General features: G+C 35.7%; 1 protein-coding gene across 5 annotated transcripts; it reads left to right on the top strand.

Moving 5' to 3' along the window:
• Positions 1 to 1,307: 1,307 nt before the first annotated feature.
• Positions 1,308 to 9,520, top strand: LOC113037727 (rab effector MyRIP-like). 5 transcript variants are annotated; one of them, XM_026195079.1, is made up of 13 exons: positions 1,310 to 1,497; positions 1,636 to 1,733; positions 1,803 to 1,883; positions 2,343 to 2,435; positions 2,550 to 2,718; positions 2,906 to 3,468; positions 3,636 to 5,093; positions 5,258 to 5,317; positions 6,025 to 6,210; positions 6,303 to 6,443; positions 7,309 to 7,407; positions 7,484 to 7,544; positions 9,261 to 9,520. In XM_026195079.1, exons 1-13 carry the CDS (start codon positions 1,458 to 1,460, stop codon positions 9,311 to 9,313), a joined length of 3,102 nt encoding a protein of 1,033 aa, XP_026050864.1. In that variant the 5' UTR covers positions 1,310 to 1,457; the 3' UTR covers positions 9,314 to 9,520. The 5 variants fall into 5 exon arrangements, with proteins under 5 accessions (XP_026050884.1, XP_026050864.1, XP_026050858.1 ...); XM_026195073.1 differs by having other exon boundaries at positions 1,313 to 1,497; positions 6,303 to 6,464; XM_026195083.1 differs by lacking the exon at positions 9,261 to 9,520 and adding an exon at positions 7,786 to 8,502 and having other exon boundaries at positions 1,314 to 1,497; positions 6,303 to 6,464.
• Positions 9,521 to 9,849: the final 329 nt, after the last annotated feature.

The following is a 9,849-nucleotide window of genomic DNA, read 5'->3' as shown; positions in this document are numbered from 1 at the left end:
AATCAAAATCAAGCATATACACATAATTCTACCACACTAACAAACTTATTACAATAACAGTAAATAATTTATTCACTTAAAAAAATGACTGAATAAAAATGACTGAATATTACAGTTTACTGGTGTACAGAAAGATATAATACAGAAATTTCCTGCTCCCTGTGCACTGGAAAGTCAAAAGGATACAGTGCATTTTTACAGTAAAACAATTTACTGTAAAGATACAGCCAGAAGGTAGTAGCCAGATGTATACTGCTAATTCACAATTTTTTTTACTGTGCACCCTTGTTTGGAAGTTAAAAAAAAATCTAAATTATAATTTTTCCCTCCACGCCAGTTTGAAGCTCCTTAGCTTGTAATGAGTTATGATCTATGTCCAGCCTCCATTTCAGTTTTGCTGTGGTCTGTGAGCAGAGACCGTCTTCTCCCTGAAGAGGAAAGCAGTTTAGAGCAAGGCCGATGCCACATTAACTATGGATGACCATGACTGTGGATGTTTGTCACCTCGGCAGACGCCTGTAACCTCTGAGAAACAATAGCTCTCTGTGGAGGAGAGTAAAACCATTACAGTGACAATGAAATATAAAGAGCTTTGGCCACAAAACTCACCGCACTGTGGTCAGGCTTTTGGAAATTTAATGCCAGAGAAAAGCTTGGAGATAATCTGTTTGAGTTTAACCCGTCAGGACTAAGAAATGGAGCAATAAGCTATAGCATTATAGGATAGGTTTTAAAGCTGCAACATCAGTCTTCAGGATTTATCATCATAGAAAAATCTAGATTCATAACATTACTTTGATTTTGCTCTCTTCGGCAGAGTGTAGGCGCAAGCACTGGCTTGAATGTAAAGGGCAGGTGTCTTAATAGAGGGGACTTCAGAGGAAGACTGACCTTCATTGGCTTGAGGGGAGCACTTTTAAATGGCTGTATGTAGAGCTGAGGCCATACTGATATGTCAGATTTACCAATCAAATGATTTGTCAACCGATAGAGAGAGAAAACCGTTGACACCAAATAAAATCATGTGTCAGAACCGGAAGGGCTGTTTGGATCTCTCAGTTTATCTCAGGAACAGGTTTGTCAGTAACACGAACAACAACAACAGAAATGTTGATGCATATGGTTTTTACTTGTTTTTTTTTCTCATTTAATATTGAGCCAAGCTGTCTATTCCACTCTCGTCCTACCTTATCACTCATAAGAATATTATTTGAATTAATGGATAAAAGATCATTAGGAAAAACATTTTATAAAAGTTGATGCCCCCAGAAATCGAGGCATTAAGTATTTCTTCATGGCATGCAACATACACACACACTTACTGAAGTTATGCATCCTCTGCAACTGAAAATGGATAGATTATAAAGCATTGTAAAGTTTCTGACTAAATCAGCTAACATTTTTTTGGACCAACAGAGGGGAGCACTTATGAGGAGAGTGTCTGCAATGAGAGTAGTATGTATGAGAGCGACTCCACGTTTTACAGGCAAAGTGAAGGTTTGTGATCAAATAATTATTTAGGGTTTTGTTACTGAATATCAGTAGTTTTGATTTTATGAGTTGACATTTTAAAACACTTGACAATGATATGGCAATTTTCAGCTATTTTCTTTGATTTATTATGTGTCTCTCCAGAGCACAGCATGGCTGAGACTATTAATGTGGCACAGCGGGTGGCAGAAGAGGCCATAGATGAGGCTATTGCTAAAGCTGAGAGCCAGACTGGCAGTCAAGTAAGACTTTTCCATTAATAAGTACAAGATTATTCCTTCAGGGCAGCTATTTGACATTTGCTTTTGTAGGAGAAGGAGAAAGAAGCTCATTATTTGCGAGAGAACAGAAGAGAGCTGATAGAGGAATTGACCACAACTATAGTTCAAAAAGTGAGTAATAAGTGACAGCAATGACCTTTCATGAATGTAGAGTTTTGAAATTGCGTAGGTTTTTATTTCAATTAAATGCTATAATTTCTATTAATCAAAGAGTCCTGTTAAGATTTCCACAAAAATATGTATAAAAAGAAATGTTTCTTGAACACCAAATCAGCGTATTAGAATGATTTGTGAAGGGTCATGTGACATCTGAATGTATAAAGATCTTGGTATTTGTATATATTTACAGTCTTGGTTTACATCTAAAATACAATGAAGAATTGTATTATTTAACATATTTTGAATAGGAATATATGTGTTGATATATTATAAAATGTAAATGTATAATTTTTTTTGCTATAAATAATTTTCAATTATTATATTAATTTTAAAATGTCATATTATTATTTATACATTGAATAAATGACAATGTTTGCATAAAAGTATTATATTGGAATATTTAAACATTAGATTGTCCGCCGGAAAAAGGATCAACAGACTGAAGAGAACAGTGATCGAATCTCTCCTGATCAAACCCAGAGTGCCTTTGACGCTCCTCTCTGGGTACAATGGCTTTTTATTTCATTTAAAGACTGAATCACCTGCAATTTTGCAATGTTTTTTGGATTGTTCTGTTGCTTCAATGTTTGCTGAATGAAACATTTCCTCTTACCTCAGAAGTCTCGCTCAGCTTTCTGTCTCATGACTGATGAGAAAACAGACCACCATGCTAACACTGGGTCAAGACCTTCATCCTCTATAAGTCATACTCTGGAAACAATGGAAGAAACGATGCCTGTCCAGGTCATGCCTAGCTGGAGGAGTGTCGACCGACTGGACAATTCCAGTTAGATCCTTGACTTAAATCCATTTGATTCTGAATCACAGTTAATTGACTTCTCTTGTTTATGAGAGAGAGATTTTAAATTATTTTAACATTTGAAACTGTTAACTACCTTCATTTATATACTGTATATATAAATTAATATATATGTGTGTGTGTGTGTGTTTAAATGCTGTGTATGTGTCTTTAGTGTTACAGAGTCCTGATGGTAACTGGATTGCTTATCAGAGCAACCTGCTCTCTCGACCAGGCCTTTTAACTAAGCGCAAAAGTCTGGTCTACAGCGTCTTGGAAAGGGAGTCTGATGTGGTGTCAGCTTACGATGAGATGGGCTCAGAAACAGAGCCTGAAGCTAATGGGGTCTGGGGCGTTGCATTGGATGAGTTTCGGCGTAAAATGTCTGCCAATAAGCAGTTAGGTTACCAAGAGTCCTACAGCCATCAAGCAACCTTGCCTTTAAATGCAAAAGCACAACACCTCACTGCACACACCTTGAATGCTGATGCTGAGAACTCCTCAGGACAGGAAGGGACGCTACCCCAGTCCCCGAAAACTCTGCTGCCCTTCTTGAAGAGAAAAGTGCCACTAGAACACAGACGACCCTCATCCGCCCGTTGTGCGAATATCATGGATATCAGTTTCAATCCAGGAGGCGCTGAAAGCAGCGAGGATGGCCTAGAGGACAACAGTGTCAAAAGGTCAAGGCGAAGGAGGAAAAATAAAAGAGAGGAGGCAGAGTGGAAAGGACAGTCGGTAACAAAAATTATATCTGAAAATGTTTATTGTATTAGGTTCAGTTTATACCCGTTATTACACTTTTATTAAGTTCTGAACCTATAAAAATAAAATAATATGAGTTATTTTATTGTATCAGTATAATTTTTTTTCTACATTTCATGACTCTGATTATATTTTGGCAGGATTCCAGTAGCCACGTCTTGGATGATCTGATGAAGAGGCGTCATGTGAAACAAGGCACTTCAGACACTTCAGACACTGCGACCCCTGACATCTTGAGCTCTGGGGCCGTGACCCCTGATCCATTTGGACTTGGTCTCAATTCTCCCAGCAATTACAATCATGCGGCCCTTGGTGTAGTTGGATCTTTAGATCAGGAGTTGACTTCCAAATTGAAAGAGCTGACCAGTCAAGTCAGAGAAACACAACTCTCCTCCACTGAGGATGAACTGGACAGGTTTGAGTATCAACTGGGGAATGAAGAAAATAAGACAAACGCAAAAGTGGGAGATAAATTCATGGGAGATGGTTCAATAAAGTTTGAGTCCGATTCAAATGAAATGTCAGATGAAAATGAATCTACAAATCAAGTGAGATCAAGTGAGATATTGAAAGATGACCTGACTTCCATACTGAGAGAGTTGACCAGTCAGGCCAGCGAGACACTGCTTTCCTCAACTGAAGATGAACTGGACAGGTCTGAGTATCAAACTGAAACCAAGGGTATAAATCAGCCAATAAGAACTGAGCTGCAGGTGGTACATGACAGGACAGATGGAACCAACATTATAAAATATCATGAGAAAACCCAAAACCATGCTGAGAAATCAGAAGACAGTAGATCAGAGAAAAGGCAAAAGGACACTGTGGCAAAGCAGGACATTAGTGAGCAAAAGAACACGGGTGAGTCAGAAGAAATGAGCTCTGTGAGCCGAAAACAGACACTTGCTGAGACAGATACACAAAATGAGATAGCTAGAGAGAGAGTTGAAGAGACAAAGAACGAGCAAGAGGTTCAGACTGAAAAAGCTGAAATAAAAGATATAAAAGGAAATGCAGTTGAAGGTCAGCAGAGCAGAGCTGAAAATACAGAGACGGTTGATCAAATTGAGGAGCTGGGAGAGGTCTTATTCAGTGAACTGGCTTTGAGTAGATTGATAAGTGAAGATGGAAAGATGGAATTAGATAGGATAATTACTACTGCAGTGAAGGCTTCAGATGATATGGAAGAACTCACAGAAGCTTATACTTGTGAGGGGGTATTTTTAGACAAAGAGAGAAGTGAGGGAGAGAAACATAAGGTGATTGAAGAAGACAAGAATGTAAGTGTACAGGAAATGGATGACAAGACCATATCTGAGGGGTGCTTTGTTGGTGGAAAAGCGAAGGAGTTGCAGGAAAAAGAAATGAAGGTAGCTGGCAAGATCAATGAAGTTGTGGCACTAAAGAGAAACACTAATGATACCGAGAAGACAGAAGACAAACAATGCAGAAAATCATCAGAAGAGAAAATTCTAAAGAAGTACAGTAACAGTCGAGGTGATTTGATTGAAAAAAGGGAGAAACAGAGGAACCCCACAACTCAGCACAGCGCCCCACATGGTCAGGAGCAGTATCTGTCACCAGAGGAGATCTACAAGGTAACTACTAACAACAGTATATACACTAAACACTACTGGCTGCAGTAACCTTAGTTGCTTGCGACTAACATGCTTTTATTTAACCTTCTTAACCTGTTTCTCTGAAGCTCTTCTTTATTTCTTATCTTTGTCTTTGTCTTCTGCCTCTATTTGATCTTTGTTAGGATGCACACATGCTGGACATAGAGAAAAACCTACATTTAATCTCCAATATACTGCAACAGGTGATGATTGTATGCTAATATAGACAGTTTGCTCTTATTGATTAATTGAATTTATTATATTTCACATTCTATTAGAGCGCAATTAATCAATAAATAATCATGATTATGATAATGACTGCCACATAAAATATGTGTATTCTAGTTCAATTCAGGTCAAAGTTTTTTTTTTTTTTCTTCACAGCATTAACCCAATCACAGATATGTTGGTTGAGCAGATTGAGCACACACAATGGCCAGTCAGAGGTGCTTTAATCCACTCAGTGGCACTCTAAATGGCAGATTTGTTTCCTATATATATATATATATGTCATAATTATGAGATAAAAGTTGAAATCATAACCTAATCTGTCAAAAATGAGATGGTATATAATCACTTTGATTCTTTAAATTTCGTGATTATGACTTTTTATCTTCTAATTGTGACTTTTTATGTCATAATTAAGATTTAACAAAGCATTATTTTCTTCCTTATGTGGTTGGGAATGGGTTTCCATAAATAATAATTCAGTTTCTCAGCCTGGTCTAGACGTATTGTTTACATAAAGAATATGGCATGCAGTTGGCCCATCCAAAAAATATTTTAATGCAAATTTTATTCATTAAATCAGTTATAATAATTTTGCTAATGCAGGTGTTACTGACCCCATTAATGTGAAAGTTAATGTGTAAAGTTACAGTACTTTCCTTTGTCTTTTTATCGTAAATAGAAGTACTCGGCCACATCACTGCGCAGCATCACCACAGAAGTGCTAAAAGTACTGAACGCTACAGAGGATCTGATTCACGGATCTGCCGGAGATGGACAGTGCCAGTCAGACCACAGTGACGTCTCAGTAATTCCCCCAGCCGAGGCCAGAAGACTGGATGAGCAGCTCAGCGGACTTGAGGAGAATGTGTGGATTCTTTCGGAGATTAACATTTCTCATGCCACTGGGAATTTATGAGCTACTTCTCAATTTATTATCATTCATTTCGCTGTGTGCAGGTATATGTGGCGGCAGGTACAGTGTACGGGCTTGAGGCTGAACTGGGGGATCTGGAGGAGTGTGCACGCAGCATCAGTGGATCCACCACTGAAAGAGATCTGTCACATCTGGAGGACCAGGTGGCTTCTGCAGCAGCTCAGGTGCAGCAGTCTGAGCTCCAGGTGTGTTCGACCTGGACGCTGTGCTCTCTGTCTTTCTCTCTCTCTCTCGCTTTCTGAATCTCAGCAGCAGCATCTCATAGCTCTGAAGAAGCAGTTAAGCTTGAATTAATGATTAATATATACAAACATTACTAAAACTATTTACATTGTTATCATTAATTGAAATAAAACTAAACTAAAATGTAAATATAAATATTAGATGAAAAACTGAAATTAGAAATGTTGCCTTGGAAACTAATTGAAGTAAAGAATTAACAATGGAATGACTAAAACTCAAAAATAAAGCTAAATAGAAAAAAAAAATGAATAAAAAGGACCAAGCACTTAATAAAATTACTAAAACTAAAATTAAATGAAATGTAAATAATAGACGAAAAACTTAAATTAGAAATATTAGAAAATTAGAATTAGAATATTCGAATTACTAACTAAAGCTGAAATAGATATTAATTAAAGCTTAATAAAAATAAAAAGTGAACAATTAAAAGAACATTACAAAATAACTAAACTTGAACTTAAATTAAAAGGAAAAGCAAAATATAAGGATAAAACTGATTAAAACATATTGATAAACATTAGAAATATGAAAATAAATATTGAAAAACATTGAAATATTAAATTTCCTTTATACAGGACATACTATATACAGCTGTTATTAAGTTATTCTATAATATATACTGTATATTATACTGTACATACTATATAGAACTATGCAAATGGACTATCCATCCCAAAACTGCCAATAACATTTCACATAACAGTCTTTTTTCGCAAAGCCTTACTGATCACAATAAAACAGTCATTTCATATCTACTTGCTTTGATCTGCGCTATTTTTTTTCCAGGTTTCAGACATTTCCTCAAGAATTGCTGCTCTGAAAAATGCAGGTCTTAATGTAACTCCACAGACCCAGTTTACCAAGGTCAAGACTACAAAAACCAAGGTGCTGTCTTCATATTTAAAATAATATTCATACACATTTTCTTACATGCTCTTATGTCATAATATTTTTATTTCAGACACAAACCATTAGCTCATCTCGGAAACTGAGGAGGCGACTGCCAGCGCCTCCAAAACAAGGTAAGATCTACTCATATTCAATACTGACAACTGAAATAGATTTTTTTGAAAGATGTTGCTGGTGTAATTACAGTGAAATGTGTAATTGTTTTATTTTTAAAATCCTGCAGAAATTATACCCTTCATCTTTAAATGTGCTTTGTTTTTTTTCTGTTGCATTACTCAAACATCTATCATATAAAATAGTTCAAATCTGTCGCTGAAAATGATTTGAATCTCCCATTTTATCTGTAAATTTCAGATAAAGAAGCATAATGAGGAAAGTGGGAAACATCAGCAAGACTCACCACAAAGTTACATAACTACAAACTACAAAAAAGCCAATGATCACATGTGCCTTGAAGCTCATGGCTCATAGATAATATTTAATGGCCTCCAGATTCAAATAGACTGATGCCATTTTACACAAACAAATGCCTCTTGGATAAGACTGCTTTATTAACTCCCTCCCCTCATAAAAATAATAATGTAAAATAAATAATAAACTAAAATAATGTAATATTATACAATGATGTGGAGCTTTGTTTTGGCATATTTTACCATTACTGTGAATCAAGCTAATCATTCAATTAAGTCTTCAAAAAAAAAAAAAAAAAAGGTCAAAATCTATATTTTATGTTCCACAGATTCACAGAGTCTCTCTCTCTCTCTCTCTCTCTCTCTCTCTCACTCTCTCTCTCTCTATATATATATATAGAATCATTTGAATGACCAAATATTTTGAGGATTAATCTTTCTAAATTATGATTTATGTCAGGAATAGTGTAGATCATTCGATGCCATGTGTCACATTCATGCAGAACTTTAAACTCGCTGATAATATACATTAATGTGTTAGATTTTATTATAAATAAACTATTGGATAGACATTTGATTGATTGTAAAGTGTAAATTATCTATATAAATGAATGGATTTCTTTGTTTGATTATATTTCAATTATAGTACATTTTTGTCCACTGAGTTTTGTTGTTATTGTTTTTGTTGAATTGAGTTGTTCTGATTACATAACCTGAGCTATTTATGGTATTCATGTATTGAAATCATCAATATAACATTTCAGTTGTTGAGATCTATTTTTCTGTTTGAGAGTATTTCAAATATACAAATAAAACTATATATTACAATTACAAAGCACAGATATTATTAGGACAAAACTGAGACGTGTACAGTTACCATTGCAATTTAGCAATTTATGACCTTACTGTGTTCAAGTAGTGCTACTATCTATCTATCTATCTATCTATCTATATATATATATATATATATATATATATATATATATATATATATGTGTGTGTGTGTGTGTGTGTGTGTGTGTGTGTGTGTGTGTGTGTGTGTGTGTGTGTGTGTGTGTGTGTGTGTATATATATATATATATATATATATATATATATATATATATATATATATATATATATATATATATATATATATATATATATATATATATATATATATATACACACATATATACAGTATGTGTGTAGTGGGTGTTAGATCAACTCATTGTACCATATCTCAGTATTTCTCTGATTAGCTGCAAAGTATTCAAGTAAATTTCCAAGAACTGTTGTCAAAGTTTTTAAGAATCTTCTATTTCTGTACTTTAAAATTATCCACATGAATTTGGATGTGTTGCGATCACTTACACAAGTGAATAAAGGTATTCATTTTATTGCAAAAATATATCCTTTAGGCTTCTCTGTTTTACACAGGAAGTTCTGTGAGGCGTCTGCAATACACAGGCTTTAATCACCCATCTGGTTAGAAGAGGGACACCAACAAGGGGACTCCCAGGAACATTATCAGACCCTGGTTTAAAGGGGGCTCTAGAGAGAAATGAAATAAAAGCTTAGATGTGAAGGTTTTCCCTGAGTGCTGCAATTCCACTGGCATCGCTGGGTTGGAAAAAACATGTATCCACATTGTCTAGATTCACTTTGGTGTGATGGTGCAGTAGATCACTCACATTTGTAGTACTCAAGGTCAAACAAATAGCACATTCATCCCAGCATCCAGTGCAACTTCCTCTCAAAAACCGAGGTACTAATTCATAAACCACTGAATTCAGGCTAGTAAATCCTTCCCTGTGGTCCGTCAGAAACAAGCTCTCCCTCCTGTCTGGCACAAGAAAGCTGTCTCTTGGTTCCATCACAGTGAATCGTTCTTTATCCTGTCCCATGGCCTCTACCTCTGCATAAGACGGGAGTCCTGAGCCCCGACAGAATTTCATGACTGTCCAGTGTGTTGGTCATCTCTAGAGATGAAGAATAAAATCACAACATTTTTAGAGCACCTACAAAA

Source organism: Carassius auratus, chromosome 2 (genome assembly GCF_003368295.1).
Source record: "Carassius auratus strain Wakin chromosome 2, ASM336829v1, whole genome shotgun sequence".
NCBI lineage: Eukaryota > Metazoa > Chordata > Actinopteri > Cypriniformes > Cyprinidae > Carassius > Carassius auratus.
This window is presented reverse-complemented; position numbering and strand designations above follow the sequence as displayed.

Coding starts and splice junctions, on each gene's coding strand:
- LOC113037727 (XM_026195073.1), top strand. CDS start 1,458: ATGTATGAGAGCGACTCCACGTTTTACAGGCAAAGTGAAG. Junction 1,884..2,342: donor CCACAACTATAGTTCAAAAA/GTGAGTAATAAG, acceptor TTTAAACATTAG/ATTGTCCGCCGGAAAAAGGA. Junction 7,408..7,483: donor TCAAGACTACAAAAACCAAG/GTGCTGTCTTCA, acceptor TTTTTATTTCAG/ACACAAACCATTAGCTCATC.